The 17,110-nt window shown below is 49.8% G+C and overlaps 8 protein-coding genes across 8 annotated transcripts; 5 read left to right on the forward strand and 3 right to left on the reverse strand.

The window, feature by feature from the left end:
* Positions 1 to 539: 539 nt before the first annotated feature.
* On the reverse strand, positions 540 to 3,384 carry N7500_005804 (Zinc finger RING-type; the record flags this gene model as incomplete). Its single annotated transcript, XM_056676948.1, has 6 exons — positions 540 to 1,524; positions 1,586 to 2,366; positions 2,423 to 2,666; positions 2,723 to 3,117; positions 3,180 to 3,289; positions 3,344 to 3,384. The coding sequence occupies 6 exons, from the start codon at positions 3,382 to 3,384 to the stop codon at positions 540 to 542; spliced, it is 2,556 nt and encodes an 851-aa protein (XP_056531948.1).
* Positions 3,385 to 4,098: 714 nt separating this feature from the next.
* nctA (negative cofactor 2 transcription regulator complex subunit BUR6) lies at positions 4,099 to 4,917 on the forward strand (the record flags this gene model as incomplete). Its single annotated transcript, XM_056676949.1, has 2 exons — positions 4,099 to 4,588; positions 4,661 to 4,917. The coding sequence occupies 2 exons, from the start codon at positions 4,099 to 4,101 to the stop codon at positions 4,915 to 4,917; spliced, it is 747 nt and encodes a 248-aa protein (XP_056531949.1).
* A 395-nt stretch (positions 4,918 to 5,312) lies between these two features.
* On the forward strand, positions 5,313 to 7,950 carry N7500_005806 (uncharacterized protein; the record flags this gene model as incomplete). Its single annotated transcript, XM_056676950.1, has 4 exons — positions 5,313 to 5,321; positions 5,526 to 6,208; positions 6,259 to 6,483; positions 6,534 to 7,950. The coding sequence occupies 4 exons, from the start codon at positions 5,313 to 5,315 to the stop codon at positions 7,948 to 7,950; spliced, it is 2,334 nt and encodes a 777-aa protein (XP_056531950.1).
* Positions 7,951 to 8,290: 340 nt separating this feature from the next.
* On the forward strand, positions 8,291 to 10,112 carry N7500_005807 (putative MFS transporter; the record flags this gene model as incomplete). The annotated part of the gene is made up of 3 exons (XM_056676951.1): positions 8,291 to 8,699; positions 8,751 to 8,997; positions 9,053 to 10,112. 3 exons carry the CDS (start codon positions 8,291 to 8,293, stop codon positions 10,110 to 10,112), a joined length of 1,716 nt encoding a protein of 571 aa, XP_056531951.1.
* Positions 10,113 to 10,499: 387 nt separating this feature from the next.
* Positions 10,500 to 11,609, forward strand: N7500_005808 (lysophosphatidic acid acyltransferase LOA1; the record flags this gene model as incomplete). Its single annotated transcript, XM_056676952.1, has 3 exons — positions 10,500 to 10,530; positions 10,587 to 10,824; positions 10,886 to 11,609. 3 exons carry the CDS (start codon positions 10,500 to 10,502, stop codon positions 11,607 to 11,609), a joined length of 993 nt encoding a protein of 330 aa, XP_056531952.1.
* Positions 11,610 to 12,197: 588 nt separating this feature from the next.
* On the forward strand, positions 12,198 to 13,806 carry N7500_005809 (FAD-binding oxidoreductase; the record flags this gene model as incomplete). Its single annotated transcript, XM_056676953.1, has 3 exons — positions 12,198 to 12,400; positions 12,455 to 12,549; positions 12,617 to 13,806. The coding sequence occupies 3 exons, from the start codon at positions 12,198 to 12,200 to the stop codon at positions 13,804 to 13,806; spliced, it is 1,488 nt and encodes a 495-aa protein (XP_056531953.1).
* A 164-nt stretch (positions 13,807 to 13,970) lies between these two features.
* On the reverse strand, positions 13,971 to 14,264 carry N7500_005810 (uncharacterized protein; the record flags this gene model as incomplete). Its single annotated transcript, XM_056676954.1, has 1 exon — positions 13,971 to 14,264. The coding sequence occupies one exon, from the start codon at positions 14,262 to 14,264 to the stop codon at positions 13,971 to 13,973; it is 294 nt and encodes a 97-aa protein (XP_056531954.1).
* Positions 14,265 to 14,759: 495 nt separating this feature from the next.
* Positions 14,760 to 16,332, reverse strand: N7500_005811 (lipase family protein; the record flags this gene model as incomplete). Its single annotated transcript, XM_056676955.1, has 3 exons — positions 14,760 to 15,747; positions 15,805 to 15,958; positions 16,011 to 16,332. The coding sequence occupies 3 exons, from the start codon at positions 16,330 to 16,332 to the stop codon at positions 14,760 to 14,762; spliced, it is 1,464 nt and encodes a 487-aa protein (XP_056531955.1).
* Positions 16,333 to 17,110: the final 778 nt, after the last annotated feature.

The following is a 17,110-nucleotide window of genomic DNA, read 5'->3' on the forward strand; positions in this document are numbered from 1 at the left end:
AGCTAGTCCTCTTAGCTACTCGCTTACGGCAGTGTGTGGGATCATCCCATGATGGGTTTTGTAGGCTGAAACCCAGTCCACACTCTGAGTGAAAGACTAGCAGTGAATCAACACTATTCGTAAGGTTGGCGGTCAGCAACACGTTGCTCGGTGATTTGAAGTGCTACTCGTCAATCGTGCAAGTTGCAATCAAAATTTTCATAGGTTAGGGGAGCATTCTGGACTGCTATGATATATATAAAAAGGATCACGGGATGATTTTGGCGACGAGGATATTGTTTTCGTTTCTTCTACCAAAAATAACCATCATAGCAAGGCAGCGATTAGAATAAAATATCCATTTCCATCATTCGGAGTTGCATTGTCTCTATTCATAAGAAGCCATTTCAAATAGCCTACACAAATCCCATATCTACTGTCGAGCTGGCTGACATACCAGCTGAAGGAAAATAACATGCAAGAAAGTGAGAGAACAACCCTTAACGCCATGTCTCATGATTTTGTATGGAATGAAAAGAAGTAAATTCCAAGCCCAGAGCTCAGAGTTCATCTTCGTACTTGTAGTTGATGCGACGGCCCGCCACCATACGGTCCTGCCGGCTATCACGGCGGCGGCCAGACTTGGCCTTGTCACGGTGCTGCTGCTCACGCTCAAGGCGCTCCTTATTGCGCGCTTCGCGCTCAAGTGTGTAAGGGTCTTTATCGGGCTCGGCCTTTTTGGTCGAGGCTCCGTTCGTGTCCCGACTACGGTCCTCATCGCCACGTTTCATCCGACGGGCTTGGGGATGGTCGCCGCCGGTGGCAGACGGAGACCGATCGCGGCGAGAACGCTTGCGATCGCGGTCCCGATCCCGATCCCGCTCTCGCTCTCTTGGTCGATCTCGGTCGCGCTCTGAAGTCCTGTCTTTATCACGGTCGCTATCACGGCGACGTTCGCGATCGGAATCGCGGTCTCTGCCTCGACGATCGCGGTCTCGGTCGCGGTCTCGATCACGATCTCGGCGTCGGAGATCTCGGTCCTGTTCTCGTGATCTGTCATCTTCGCGTCGGCTCCCTCTGTCCTTGGAGGAGCGGTAGGTGCTGCTGATTCGGCTTGCTAGATCCTGCGACTCCGGGGCTTCAGAGGACGCTTTGGTCCTGCCATTGGATCTATCTTTCTCTGCGATTTTTTCTAGGCGACTTGAGCTGCGGCTACGGCTGCGATGACGACGCGAGCGTTGTGAGCGGTGGTTGCTTCTTCGATCTCGTTCCCGATCACTGTCATGATGTCGGCGTCGCGAGGACGGACGAGAGGACGTGCGGGATGGAGAGCGGGAGTGACGGGCGCTGGATTGTAGCTCATCAACTCGATCTGGGCGTCTGGCTTCTGCCCCACGCCGACTCTCACGGTCGTCTTCAGTACCATGAACAGACGGGGAACGGGGGCGAGAAGCTAGGTTTTGTGAGGGTGATTGGGATCGAGACTGTGCACGTTGGGACAGGGCATTAGATGTGGCCATTGTGTGATCATCCTCAGTAGGTTCACTAAGGGTGGTTAGAATTTATATTGCCACAAAAAGAAAAGAAGAAAGAGGGAAAGTCTCACCCAGAGATACTGGCTCGGCCCTGAATCTGGAAGCCACGCTGTCGTAGCACACTGGTGTTGGGTAGCCCCTGCCGCATGGCACGCGGAGCAGCTGGAGCGCCTTCGACGCCTGGCCCGCGCTCTTGTCCATATCGGCCATATCTGTATTGGCCATACCCATTAGTACCGTATCCAGGGCCAGTTGGTACAGAATTATCAAGGCTGTCAATGGTAGGAATTCCTTGGAGTTGGGTTGGTTGGTCTGTGCCTGTGGGGATATCGTCTGGATTACCAGGTACATCGGGTCCAGTTTCACCTGATTCTGGAGCCCCATTTGTCTGGACATTACCTTGACCATCCATTTGAGTACTGTTCAGACCATTAGACATGCTTGGATTCTGGTTGGGATAGCCTGAGTTAGCACCCTGACGGTAATGGCCTTGCATGGGTCCAAAGCCACCTCGACCGGAGCCATGAAACTGGCCACGGCCTCGTCCTCGGTAGCCACCACGACCGTAGCCGCCGTAGTAACCGGACTGATAATCTGGGTGAGAAGGGTAAGCAGACATATTAGATCCGCCAAATGCTCCTCCGTAAGGAGGGCCCGTGCCATTTGCGAAAGCATTTGGATTGAATTTATTTTGGCCGCCTTGCCACATATTGTTGTTCTGTTGGGATGCGTCCCATCCTAAGGATCCATACATGCCCCCGTTGTAGTTCATTCCAGTGTTCATGCCCATGCCAGTCATGTTCATTCCATACATCCCCTGATTTGCCATCGGGTCCATCCCCATGGGCATACCTGTGGAGAGAGATTAGCGAGGTCGAAGCAACAAATACTGGTACTATTGAGCTTACCCATCGTATTCGGGTAATTGAACATGCCGGCCATGAAAGGATTCATGCCGTTTCCGTTCCAGCCCATCGCGGGGAAATTTCCGGCCATGTTTGGGGTCATCGAGTTGGTACCGGGTTCCCCAGAAACCTCCCCGGACGTGGGAGCAGGTTCTCCATTGACTGGGGCGTCGTTGACTGCGGCATCTTCAGTCGTGGTCTCAAGGGCCGGCTCGGTGCCGTTGACTTGATCACCAGTTGCCTCGGGCTACACGCGGAGTCAGCTTGGAAGAAATAGAGTATACAATATCAGGGGAAATTTACCTGGGCTGTCTGATCTGCCGAATCTGAGGCACTTGGCTCTGGAATGCTCTCTCCCACTATTTCCGGAGCTGGTGTGTCTAGTCCAGGCTCCCGAGGCTTTGACTCTGTAGGCTCCGTAGGGCCCGGAGGGAGAGGTGCGGTGGTCTCCACAGATGCCACTGGCTCAGCCCCATTTTGATCAGGATCTGTATCCTGGGCAGGGATTTTTGTATCTGCAGGCGTGACAATGGATGATGTTGGAGGCGCTGCGGATTGGCGGTCCTTTTCCCGCTTCTTCTCTTCCGTGCGCAGAAAAGCCTTGAGAGTGGTCCGAAGAGCCTTGTTGGGTTTGCAGAGATCAGGAGAGACAGGGGTATGTGTGCAGACTGGACATGTATCGGACAGGGAAGCTTGGCCTACAGTAAATATCAGATTAGCTGCTATTTGCGACAGGTGCGAAACATTGGGTCCAACATACAGGTCTCACAGATAGACTGGTCACAACAAGGGAGACGAAATGCATTCACTGCCAGCTTATTGCAGATGGCACATCGTAGCTTAAAGGGGATCTCATCTTGGGCCAGGGTACTGCAAACTCATTAGCATCATTCCGAATTTTTGATCGGCATGTAAAGTAGGTACCTGGCAATGTCCATGAGACCGGGCACATCCGCCACCGCCATGGCTGGAGATGGCTGGAGATATTAGATGACCCTGACTAGACAGAGAACTTCAGTGACATGGCTTCAATGTCCGGTAACAAGTGTAGAGGTTGATGCTTGAAATTGGTCGGAGAAACTATTTCACCGAAGTTACGTTGTCAGAGGGAAGAGAAACTTATGACGTGGAGCAAACAAGGTGCATTGTATGAAGTACGGAGTAGATGTGATGAGACCCCTCAGATTAGATCAAGTTATTTTTGGTGTTCACAGAAGAAACAGCGATACGCTTATGGTTTCATCTGATTCAACTCGACGTTTTTGGATTTATCGTCATCGGGTATTCTACGGGTGCCTAAAGGGAAGAGGTCACCTACGGATTATTCAATATAGGGGATTTGTAAAACAAAGACAGGTACAAGATGGAAGGGGTTGAAAAGAATCAAATGTATAAGACAATAAGAGAAGTTCCAAATATTCCAGGGTGAAGGAGTGAGATCTAAAGAAAGAAGAAAGGAAAAGGGACCAAAAATGTAAAAATAAAAAAAACCCAGAAAACCGTCAAAACCGTCAAAACAGTGAAACGCGGTAAAAACATTACCAAAAAAACACACGACGGAATTTAAAAAGGACAGCGGCGCCCGAGTCGGGTCGTTGGATTCTCCTCTCCAGGGAGCTTGGGCCACCTACTTTTTTTTTCGCGATTCCACTTAATAATTTTTTTCTTTTTTCTTGACCATGACAGAGGACAATTATCGGCCTCGCTCTCCTGATTTCTCTCATCCTCCTCCACAAGTGCTTCCGAGTCCAATTACTTCTTATACTTCGCCCTTCTTCAACTCATACCAACCGTACCAACATCCAAATCTAAGTCGCGTGTCTCAACAATACGTCCCGCCATATCAGCCAGACGACTCGGACATGGCTCGTCGCTCAAGCCGTCTTGCTCAGTCCGATCACGCCCCAATCCCTGAACCTATGCCTGAAGCAATTCAACCAATGCCCGAAACAATTCAACCAATGCCCGAAGCAATCCCACCAACCCCAGAGCCGATCGCAATGGCACCAGTCCCCGCTGTTGCGCCGGAGATGAAAGAAGAGATGCCGCCGGCGCCTCCAAGTGCGGGGATTGAAGTAAAGACCAAATTTCCTGTGGCGCGCATCAAGCGCATCATGCAGGCCGATGAGGATGTCGGCAAGGTTGCCCAAGTAACACCGATTGCTGTGTGTAAGTAGTTTCTTTGCGCCTCCTTTCACGGGTCCATTTTGCAATAGCTACTGACCAGACACTTTCTTATAGCCAAGGCTCTCGAACTCTTCATGATCTCTCTCGTCACCAAGGCGGCACAAGAAGCCAAGGATCGCAACTCAAAGCGCGTCACGGCCTCGCATCTCAAACAGGCCGTTGCCAAGGATGAAGTGCTCGACTTCTTGGCGGACATCATCTCTAAAGTTCCCGACCAACCTGCTAGCCGGAAACACGAAGACGACGGGAGTGATCAGAATGAGGGTCGCCGTAAGCGGGGCGGGCGGCGACCAAAGGATGAGAGTGATTGAGGCTGACCCGTAAATGATTTGACGACGTGCTAGATGGGATTGGTATCAGGCGCATATATTCATGAGGTTTTTTCTTTTCTTTTAGGCGTTCAAATAGTGGGAGGGAAATCTGGGAGCGCATTTCTCTGTGAATATTTTTGGTGTTTTGGGCTCGAATGACTCGAGCCCTCATGTGCGCACGGTCTAATTATTCAATCGGGCCCTGGACTGGCATTTTTCTTTGTCGGAACCCGAATATGCACGACTGTAACTGTATAAATGACGAATGTGCATGTAGTATATAGGAAGTTGATGGTTCTGTAGCTGTAAAGCGGCGATCAGCGAGATAAACACTGTCTCCACTCATCCGCGACCCCCATCACTTTCACTCTGTGAGATCATGCTGTCCTCACAGAATGGACTTTGTACGTGCCCCTTACATCTTTATGAAACTCTACTAATAGAATGTAGTGGTCTCGACTTATCGGCGGTTCGCGCGCGCTGTCCAACAAACCCTCCAAGGCCACCTCGCCCACGGAACGACTGACTGCCTTTAAGCGTGCTTGCAATGCCCTCCAGGTACCGACAATGTCCGCCTCCACAACACCACTGACTAACCCAATTGATAGCAAATATGGCGTGCGACAAATAATCCTTCGGGCGAACAGTCGGTTGCGCACGCACGTACGTATGTTGAACGACTCAACTCGATTCTGAGCGATGAAGCCCGTGGGCCTGCACCGCACCCCTGTGTCGCCTATGCAGCATCTTCGCAGGTCTTTGTGACTGTGACCAAACTTGCACTGTCATTCTACGATGAAGGAGTTATCCGGTCAGCCACTGTATTCTTCAATACCCTGATCGATGCGGAGGTGGATGGGGTTGTGGATAACCGCTTGTTCGCCCGCGCGTTGGTGGATCTCGTCCGACGCGCCGAGAAGACATCGGACGAGATTGAAGGCCGACTCGTCGAATTGATATTTGGTATTGCCAACAACATTCGGCTTCAGCCTGTTATACTGCCTGCATGGTTTGTGCCTCGGGTAACACCGACCGCCCATGATAGCGATTCTCAAGCTCCAAGCGGGACGGAGTTTGCAGGAGCTACGAGGAAGGACGAGTTCCCCCTGTTCTACCTGCTGGTAGACTACGTTCATCACGAAGGACGTGCTGGCGATTTTGCCCGCACCGGTCTGCTTTACCTCATTGAAACCGCATCGCGGTCCAAGAATCTCGAGAAGTGGTTGATCGAGAGTGACCTGGCTACGCTCATGGCCACGGGATTAGGTGCACTTTACAGCCAGCTGGGACAGTAAGTTTGTTATTTTGGTCGTTATGGGACAGTGCACTAATCGAATAAAGTTTGTCATTTACTCCCATCGATGAGGACGAGAATGTCCCTCACATCATTGCGTTGTCTGATCATGCCAAACAAGAGACCGCTTTGCAGCCAACACTAGGTCAGACAATGGACGCATTCATGTCATATCTGTTGTTTTGGCAGGATACAATCGATCACTGTAAATCGGCCGAAGTGAACGACACCTTACTAGACCATTTCCAGGTGCTGTTTCTAGAACAGCTTTTGTCAGTATAGACTCTTCGCTCTGAAATTCTATCATCACTGACTCCTATAGGTATCCCTCCTTGCTAGAATCATCAGATGCAGCTGGTGGCTCGACAGCAGCGGTATTGACCTACATGTGCCGCATCCTCGACTCGATCGATCAAGGCGAATTGGTCCATCGAATCTTACATTTCTTGTTAGCATCTTCTCCTCAGCCTGAGGAGCAGATTGACATGTCGGCAAGTCGACGGAAATCGCTCAATGTCCTAGCTGCGTTGGCCTTTGAAGCGGCTCAGCCCTCACCCTCACTATTCAATCTTCGCGATTTAGCCCTACTGGGACTCCAATCATCGAACTGCCAGACGGTTCTAGCTACACTGCGCCTTCTAAATACTGTCCTTCAGAGACACCATCTATTTGCACGGGCACTCATCCATACCATCCCTACTCAGCCTGCACATCAGCGCCCCGTTGGTGCTTTGAATGCTGAGCTAGAGCAACTTTTGGTCATGGGAACATCCCTCGTCGATGACCCCACGTTAAATGAGTCGTATGACAACTATGTCGCAGATGCGACATGTGTGCTTGAATCTCGCCTGTGCCTGCCCATATCTTCAATGGAGCAAGACGAGGAGACGTTACCCCTACCATTACAGCTCCAGCAAGACGATCCAATAGTTCAGGCCCTTCTCATGTGTTTTGAATCTTTCTTTACGAACAGCGTCATTGTCAACCTGGCATTAACAGGTGTATTTATGAGCCTGGCGTCCTCACATCTCTTCTCCTTGGACGGGTGGGTGTTGGTTGATCCCAACCAGTACGAGGCCCCAGCCTCTGAAGAATCAGACGATGGATCTGAAAATATTTGTCGGGCCTACCAGCAACCAACTTGGCCCGCTACAGCTGCTCCGACATTGACTATAGCGCTCCAAAAATTGGTGAGCCAGGTCCGACAATGGCAACGAGAATTGCCCGACTTCGATGTACTGCTCGCTGCCCGACGAGAATTATTGCACCAAGAAGATCATCCGCAGACACCGGACCGATCAAGAGAGCCCTCGGAGCCTCCAGTATCCTCAATGAACCGCTCACGCCCGTCTTATCCTGGTTCACCGGATGCCTCTGCCCTAGGTTCCCGTGGCCGGTCTCCGTACCCGGCAACTTCGCCCTCTATGTTTTCCAGTCGAGATCGGGACGGATCTTCTGTTCCTTCCGAATCGCGCGGATCCTTGAACACCCGTGCCGTGGCCGCCGAGGCTCTTCGCCAGCGCCTTGCCACCCCGTTCCCGCCGGCACCCGCAGATCCACTATCTCCATCTACCAAGGAGGGAGCTTCGTACTCAGAAGATAACAGGGATGCCCCAGTCGCAACTCTTGGTCATGTACTGACTAATGTGGTGATACTTTATGAATTCATCCTAGAGCTGTCGGCAGTAGTACAAGTTCGGGGAAGCTTGTTTGAAGAGGCAGGATATGATTGTAATTAGGAAGGTTTTTTTCTTTTTTTTTCGTATATAAAGGGACATACGTACCTAGGTATCGGTATGCTGTTTCTTTTTCTATAACAATTAACTACATAAGAATTTGATATGCATGAGGGATAAGAATAGTACCCGGGACTAGTTCGGCTTTTGGCCCCTAACCCCTGGAAGAGATCCCGCCAAGACACCGTGCTGGATTCGCTTGCGACGATTGGCAACTTGGCCTCGTACAGATTTCTCACATTCCTTTCCCTAACTTCCTAACAATGATCTGATCATACCCTCATTCATACCCCATCGGACTACATTCCCTATATATATACCCTTGACGGTATGACAGACCAAGATGGCCTCCATACGTCATGAGTCTCTCGATCGCGAGGACCGCGAGGATGCCCCATTCCTCGACTCCCCCGATCTGAGCAACCCCGGTCCAGCACATCGTCATGTCCATAGCAAGCCCAGTATAGGCAGCCGCCCAGTGACGGCAAATGCCTCCGCCAGCGCCATCAGTTTCCGCCTGAAGGCGACCTTATTCGCCATGGTGCTTGCAGTTGAAATCGGCTTCGCTTTCCTGGAGGGTCCAATGGTCCGCATCATGGAGTCTATCGCTTGTCGCCAGTATTTTCTAGGTGTGGATCCGACTAAGATCGGCGTGGATGGACAAGTGCCCGAGGCCATGTGTAAGATCGGCGAGGTGCAGGCTGAATTGGCGGCCGTCAAAGGTTACCATATGTTCTTTGATGGGTCACTGAGTACGTTGATTTGAACTTTCAGCACCGGATTTATCTCTGATTATCTTGCAGGTGCTCTTTTGGCGATTCCCTATGGTCTGCTGGCAGACCGTCGTGGCCGCAAGTCTACACTCGCTTTATCCATCCCCGGCTTTGGGTTGAATGCACTCCTCACGCTCGTTATATTGTGGTTTTCAGATATATTTCCCCTACGTGCGCTTTGGTTTACTGCCTTAACGTGGGTATTTGGGGGTGGTCCAGTGGTGTCTTTCGCAATTATCTGGACGATGATGGCTGATGTAACCAGCGAGGCAGAAAGGTATGTTATCCCTCCCATTACAGCGTGTTTAATCAATGTTAATTGAGTGTTATAGAGCGGGAATCTTCTTTCAATTTGCCATCGTATCGATGGGCGCGGACTTTGCTTCCAGTGCTTTTAGTTCTTATTTGATGACCTTGAATCCCTGGATACCATTGGTGATTGGATTCGGAATTGTGATGGCCGGCATGATGCTCATCTTGGTGCTACCGGAAACGAAGCATGCACTGCCACCCCGGAAAGCTGAACCAACGAATGTTGAGCTGTCAGATCTGACAGATGACACTGAACCCAAGCGTTCTTTACATAATCTCAACGAACCTGAACCACATCGCACAGAACCCGACATGAACGGTGATCATGAGAATGAACCGCCGTCTTGGAGCATCCCATCATACTCCCACCAATCTATCCTGGCAAAGTTCCGCGCAAATTACCGTTTCTACCTTAGACCATACCGGTTTATTCTCAACCGAACACCAGTCCTCCTGCTTCTGAGTGCGTTCCTGGTATATCGCCTGAGCCGAGGCTCATCCTGGTTTTTGACCCAATATATATCGACACGTTATTCATGGACACTAGCACAGTCCAATTTCCTAGTGTCTGCGCGCCCGACTGTGTCAATCCCACTCTTCCTCTTCGGCCTACCTTTCCTCAAAAGCCGAGTTCTAAATCCCCGGCTTTCTTCCACAGAAAAAGACCTGTGGCTTGCGCGGCGCAGTATATTTTGTCTTACAATTGGAACCCTCGGGATTGGCCTCTCCCCAAGCATCGCGACCCTAATCCCCAGCATGATCATCCAGACTTCAGGATCGGGCTTCGTCTTCCTTGCCCGCTCCATCATTACCACTTTGGTTGAACGTGATGAGACGGCTCGCTTATTTACCGCAATTGAGATTATTCAGTCCTTGGGCAATGTGATTGCGAGCTTGTCCATCACAACCGTCTTCCAGATTGGACTGCGTCTGGGCGGCGTCTGGATCGGTCTCGCGTGGATGATGACGAGTACGCTCTTCTGTTTGGTCGGAATAGCTATCTGGACTTTCAAACTGCCTCCAAGTCCTCCGATACCGGACTTGGTGGTGGATGATGATGACGGGGATAACAGGGCGTAATCCTATAGATCTTGTATACTACTCTTAGCTTCTGTGCGCTCAAAGCGTTGTTCTTTTTTTTCTTGGTACCTATTATACTCTAAATATCTTTGTACGCAAATGATCACACAATACCACAGAGACTTGGAATCCGGATATCCGTCAGTACTTCGCTCAACTCTTCTACTATTTGTGTTGTACAAGGGAATGTGCCTGGATGCCTCAGGAATTTTGCCACGTGACAGCTCTTGTGGCATGTGAAGATCAACAGCTTGTCAACCCGAATCAATTGTCAGTCGCAACTTGTGCTGTCGGCGCAATCTCACATAGACATTTGCTTAGCGCATGGCCTGTTGATAATCAAGCCTGTACTACAGCTCATTCTGTTTGAAGCCGTCATAACTTAAGATGGAGAGATACTCTCAATTTCGGGATCGAGGTGAGTCCATTTTGATGACCAGCCCCTCCAAGTACAGTTATGCTGACATCTCCTAGGCTCGGGAATTGCGCCATTCCTCCCAGTCCCCGTTGAAAAACTTGGCCTCCAAGCTCCCCTTCGTATCTTCCTCTTCTGCTTCCGCCTCCCGCTATTCATCTTCGTCGCTCTTAGCTATTTTTTGATCTTACAATGGCTTCCTATTGGCTCGCTGGGGAAAAAGGCTGCTCTGTGGTGTATCCTTGGAGTTCCGAGCATCTGGTGGATTGATCTCCAAGTGGATGGAGTGCGGAAAGGGTTCGTTCTACGCCATTGGAACTAAAGCCTGTTCCGCCGGTAACTAACAATTTGGACACAGGTCTTTGAAGCAGCAGCAAGCGCGTCTGCCACAGCCCGGCTCAGTCATCGCCTCGTCCTTCACATCACCCATTGATGCCTTGTACCTGGCAGCTATCTTCGACCCGATCTTTACAGCATCTTACCCCAACACTCGCCAGGTCGAGCGCATCTCTTTGTTCCAGGCCATTCTGCGAGCCTTCGCTTTCCCCGCCACGCAACCCGCTCCTGGTGCCCAGATGGTGGATGTCTCGACTTTGGTCGAGAAGTACCCCACCAGACCGATTGTACTGTTCCCGGAATGTACCACCACCAATGGTCGCGGCATCCTGGCCCTGAGCAACTCCCTTCTCAGCGTACCTCCTAAGACCAAGATATTCCCTGTCAGTCTGCGCTATACACCTATGGATATTGTGACCCCTCTTCCTGGGAGTTACATGAGCTTCCTGTGGACGCTGCTTAGCAAGCCGACCCACTGCATCAGAGTGCGCATCGCGGAGTCCATCACAAGTAGCCAAAATGCCGTTGATGCATCTCCTGCTGACAAGTCGACCTATAACACGAATTACCTAGACACGCTGGAACAAAACGGCCAAGAAAAGCAGGCCTCGGCCAGCGAGAAGGCGCTGCTGGACAATGTTGGGGAGTCACTTGCCCGTCTGGGTCGGGTCAAGCGGGTTGGCTTGGGGGTAAAAGAGAAGCAGGAGTTCTCCAGAGCGTGGGGTCAGAGTCGTCGGACATGGTGACCACAATCAATATCATTTCCTGGTATATTTTAGAAATTTAACCCAAACATATTGTATGGGCTCGAGCTATACTCGCCAATAATAGACGCGCAGGAGTCGCATATGCAGTCCGAAAGTCGAATAAGGCTTGCTAGGCACAATGTCAAGGTAGAGGATAGATATGGGCTTCAGGCTTGCTTTCTATCGAGGGATCATCGTATAGGGTAGGGGGTGATTGCGGTGTAAGAAGGGTGTCTTCACCATCTTTCAATATGCCGATTGTTGATGCCTGAAACTTGTTACCTTTGACGTGATCTCATATTGATTAGACTTGTAACAGTTCTGTTTTTGAATCGGATCAGCTTTTAGTATGTAGATGAGCCAAGCCTGAGATCCATGGATGATGTTATCATTTTATGAGCTGAGCAAAGGCTCATCGTCCTAAAGATTAAATCATTCAGTCTTATCTGATATTGGGTTGACTCGTTTTATTCCGTTTGGACTCCGCGACATGGTTCATGATCTCTCTCTCTCTCTCCCTGTCTCTGCCTCTCTGCACTTTCCTCTCTTCTCTGTAGACACCCTGGACAAACCTTGCCGGGACCAATCATGATTCTTCAACTTCTTCTCCTGGCAGTAGGGGCTACATCGGTGCCTTTTGCTGGTCCCAATGCAGCATTGAAATCATGCTTTGAGAATACCTTGACAGACCGGGGAAGCTTTGCCTTCGCCGGGGATCTGTTTTACGACCACATTGTGAATCGTTACAACCTGAACATTCCCGTTACTCCAGCAGCAATGACTTTTCCCACGTGAGTACCCTGAAAGATCGATGATTCATTATGTTCCTTGCTCATAGACCACAGCTCTTCTCAGCAGGTGGCTGCCATTGTCAAGTGTGCCGCAGAGCACGGATTTCCAGTCCAGGCCAGAAGTGGAGGACACAGCTATGGCAATTACGGTGAGATTTTGCAATTATCTCATTGCAGATTGATTCGAACTGGCGGCTAACATGAGATATGTGACAGGTCTTGGAGGTACAGACGGTGCCGTTGCGATTGACTTGAAGCATCTCCGACAATTCTCCATGGACAATACAACCTGGCAAGCGACGATTGGAGCGGGAAGCTTATTGAGTGACGTGACACAGCGGCTGTACCACGCCGGAGGTCGGAGTATGTCTCACGGAATTTGTCCTCAAGTGGGCTCGGGGGGACATTTCACAATTGGTGGTCTGGGTCCGACTTCGCGTCAATTTGGTGCCGCACTTGACCATGTCCTGGAGGTTGAGGTGGTTCTCGCCAACTCGAGTATTGTCCGAGCATCTGACACGGAAAACCAGGACCTCTTTTGGGCTATCAAAGGTGCTGCCTCGGGCTATGGTATTGTCACGGAGTTCAAGGTCCGAACTGAGCCGGAGCCTGGTACTGCGGTGCAGTATGCATACAGCTTGGAGATCGGCAGTCCCAGGGAGCAGGCGGCCCTTTTCAAGAGCTGGCAGGCCTTTGTTTCAGACCCAAATTTAACTCGAAAGATGGCATCTACCCTCACTGTGCTCGAGCATAGTATGGCAATCAGCGGTACCTTCTTTGGCACAAAAGAAGAGTATGATAAGATGAACCTCAGCAGCAAATTTCCCGGTGCAAATGGCAAGGCATTGGTTTTTAATGACTGGCTTGGTATTGTCGCCCACTGGGCCGAAGACCTTGTTTTGAAGTTGGGTGCTGGGATCCCAACAAATTTCTACGCAAAATCTACCTCTTGGACGCCCCAGACTCTGATGACCCCGGAGACTATCGACAGAATGTTTGACTACATCGGTACCGTCAATAAGGGTACTCTGGGCTGGTTTCTGTTGTTCGATTTTCAGGGAGGTTACACCAGCGACATCCCAATTAATGCTACATCTTACGCTCATCGTGATGTGCTCATCTGGCTACAGTCCTACACACTCGATTTCTTTGGACACATATCCCAGACGCAGGTTAATTTCCTTGATGGACTCCATAAGATCGTCACAAATGACAATATTCCCTACGCTGCCTACCCGGGGTATGTGGACCCTCTTATGAGCAACGCCCCCGAGGCATATTGGGGCACCAATCTCCCCCGACTGCAGCAGATCAAAAAACAAGTTGACCCAAGAAATGTGTTTCGGAATCCACAGAGCCCAACTCCCGCAATAAAGGGGGAAAGTCCTTCCCAGGAGTCTCTGTAACAGACAGTCTGGTCTTCTAAATCCAGGACTACGTTGAGCAGTAGATATCGAATCAAGACATAATCAAGTTTAATTTTGTAAAACTTTCTAATCACCTCTCGTCAATACGACTTTCTTAACTTTGATAATCAGCCCATGGCTCTCAATGCGTTGTACCTGTATCTCTATTCGTTGTCACGCTGGTTCGCCGCCCACTCTTCACTCTGACGAGACGTCCATTCCCAACGAAGCGCCCACATTTCTTGATACAACTTCTCCGAGCACTCAGAGCACATTCCTGCCTTGTGCCTAAGCCGCTCCTCGGGAATTCCAATTATGCCAATATTGAGAGCTCGTAAAATACGTCCTGTGCAGCGCTCCCGTTTGAAAAATGGCACGCCGAACTCTTCACAACGCTGAACTCGTCCTAATTGAATGCAGTTGCACATCGTCCACATATCATAAGTCTGTAAACACATTTTGAGGGGAATTTTCTGTAGCTCAAGTCAATGGAACGAGCTCGGACACCGTATAATATACTCGGGGTTTTAGTGTGTTCGCCTCGAAAGTTGGCTTGCTATCTGAAGAATCCATGCACAGGACCAAACGAACGGTTATATATTCATGGAAGTAGATTTCATGTTGGATAGTACTAAATTTTCATTGATCTTTAAAGGCTTTGGCCTTTTAGTCCCTTCCTTTGTTTCTTTTAGATGGAAAAGAATACATGACACGAGGTTAACAAAGGCATACTTGAACATAGTCTCAAAATGTAGCAATCGGCACTGACACACCTTGGGATGGAGGTGACGTGAGTATTTCAGGACGGCCAAAGCAATATCAGCATTACTAATAATAAAGAGTGAAGGGATCTGCCAACACTCAAAACAGTTAATGCGTACTGGGTATCTCAGTGGTTTTTTATATTGAAACATAAGCTGCGTAAACTACATCGCGATACGTACTGTGATACATCATGATCCCTTGCTCGCGGCACCTCTGGCCAAGGCATCAATGCGATGAGAATACAAGTCCATAAAATGCATGACGGGGTCACCAAAGACCACCCCTCGGAGCTCGCGATCCGTAATCCCATATGCATCCACGTTCTCCCGTGGCGGCAGGGCAGGAGCTCCACCGGGGATTGGTGGTGCTAGAATAATAGGACGGCCACTCCACTGGTCTCGCGGACGAAGAAGAACAAGTCGACCAGCGAGTGATAAATCGGATGAGGGGGTTCTCCAATAGATAGGAGCAGATTTCTTCTTTCTATCATACAAGGCTAGTAGTGACCCCGGCGCAGGTGAAACATACAGATCTAGCAACGAGAGAAAGTAGCCCTTGTCAGCACGCGAGACCGGATCTCCTTCGTTGATAAAAGCGAAGAATATGGATTTTGATCGTCGAGCAGTAGGAGAGAGTTGCAGTGGACGAAGAGATATGGGCGGAGCACCAAATGTGACACAGTGGATGTGCTTAAAGCAGCCGCGGAGATGAGTAAGCTCGGACCGGACAGCTGGTGATTCGGATAGGAGGTGTAGATATAGCAAGCTTGCGACGGCTCCGCCTGCGGAGTGGCCGGTAAAGACTAGCGAATATGACATGCGAGAGGGATCTTCTTCGAGAAGACTACGTAGTCTGGCTGCAACGGGGGCAACCATTTTTCGGGCCACGGATAGGAATCCGGAATGACAGCAGTTGGATGGGTCATCCAAGAAACCAACGGGAGAAGTTGGTGCTGTGTGAACGTTCACGGCCCAGTCCAGGAAGCTCTGTGTACCACGTATGGCGAAGACAATCGTGTTCATGTCGTCGATTGGTAGCGACTTGACCACCATGGCTTTGGTGCCCTGTAGCCAATCTGAACTCACGTATGAATGTCGTTCACGTCCTGAGGGCTTTTCGTAGACACGGCGCGAGTATTTGGCTGCGAGTTGGAGGAGGGGATATGTGGGAGGATAGCTTCATTTGAAATCAGCAAGTTGGGTTATATAGTACATTAGGGCTAGATGGTCTTACAATTTTAGTGGTGTTAAATGAGGAGGTAATCGCGAATTGGCATACAGGTACACCTTGGAGAAGTAATCCACAGACCCTGTTGACTTTTTCTCTTTTCGCTGTGTTCGGCGATTTTTCTTCTCGTCTGACTGGGAAGGAATCTTACACGCAGAAACTATTGTCACTTATGAGTATGATTTGACACAATGAAGAGCTATCCCACTTACTCAGTTCATTTTCTCTCCCACAAAACGACCCTAGGTCGATCGAGGTGATGACTTGATCTAATAATCGTGATGTAGCCTCGTTGACATTTGCACCACCACCCAAGCTCTGGCGGACCAACATTTCGAGATCAAGAATCGTGGCGTTGGTTTTGTCGACTGTATGCGATACTAAGTTTGTCATTGATTGGTTCAGATTCGTACACGACGTCCATTTTGAAGGTTTCGGTTGAGTATTCAATGGCGGACTGTTTAAAGCAGGTGGGAAAGGATAGACTGGTTGTGGTGCTGGCTGAGGTTGTAGATGAACCATAGACATTGCCATATTTGATTGATATGGGACTGCAGGTGTATGAAATGTGTTCACTGAATATGCCCCCGCCGGCGACGCATATGGCGGATAGACATATTTCTGTGGCGTTCCTATTGTGTTCTCTCGCTGATTCGGACGTGGTGGTTTTGGAGGGGGTCTTGGAGATGACGGTCTCTTTGAGCGACTCGAACGTCCAAAGGCCATGGTGTGTGTGTCCTGTTTCAGTGGAATGCGCCTGGATTTAACTATTCCATCGAGAATCTCAATAGCCTCAGTCCTTGTGCATACATCAAATTAAGCAAAAAAAAAGAGGAGTTATGCAGGTTCTTTGCGTCGAAGACGTTGATTTGCAGAAATCACTGCCATCGGGGCTTCGAGGGCTCAGCGATACGAGCACAGCCCCAGGGCGCCTGCACAACAAATACGATTGGTCGCAGGTGAAGAAACCGGCGAGCTGAGCACATGATTTCGTTGATCACTTGACGTCATGAAATTCGGAGATTCAACCTCGATAAATAGTGATCAAGTATAAAATGTAAGAAGACTAGAAATTCAGATAGATAAAACATCGATTTGCTGGCCTGTTGATAACTTAGCAGTCGTTTTGTCAACGGCCGGGTCGCGAACCACAGCTCCAACTTGTTGAATCACCTAAGATTAATACGTGAGTCCGTCTGACTGTCGCACTCATACGAACTAGGCAAGCCTAAAGGCGAAAGACCAAACAGAAGGTCATGCAGCTTTAAGATCCATGCTAGTCAACGTAATTGTGGAAGCGAATATCTTTCCA

Source organism: Penicillium coprophilum (assembly GCF_028826855.1).
Source record: "Penicillium coprophilum strain IBT 35676 chromosome Unknown utg000004l_segment0_segment0, whole genome shotgun sequence".
Classification (NCBI taxonomy): domain Eukaryota; kingdom Fungi; phylum Ascomycota; class Eurotiomycetes; order Eurotiales; family Aspergillaceae; genus Penicillium; species Penicillium coprophilum.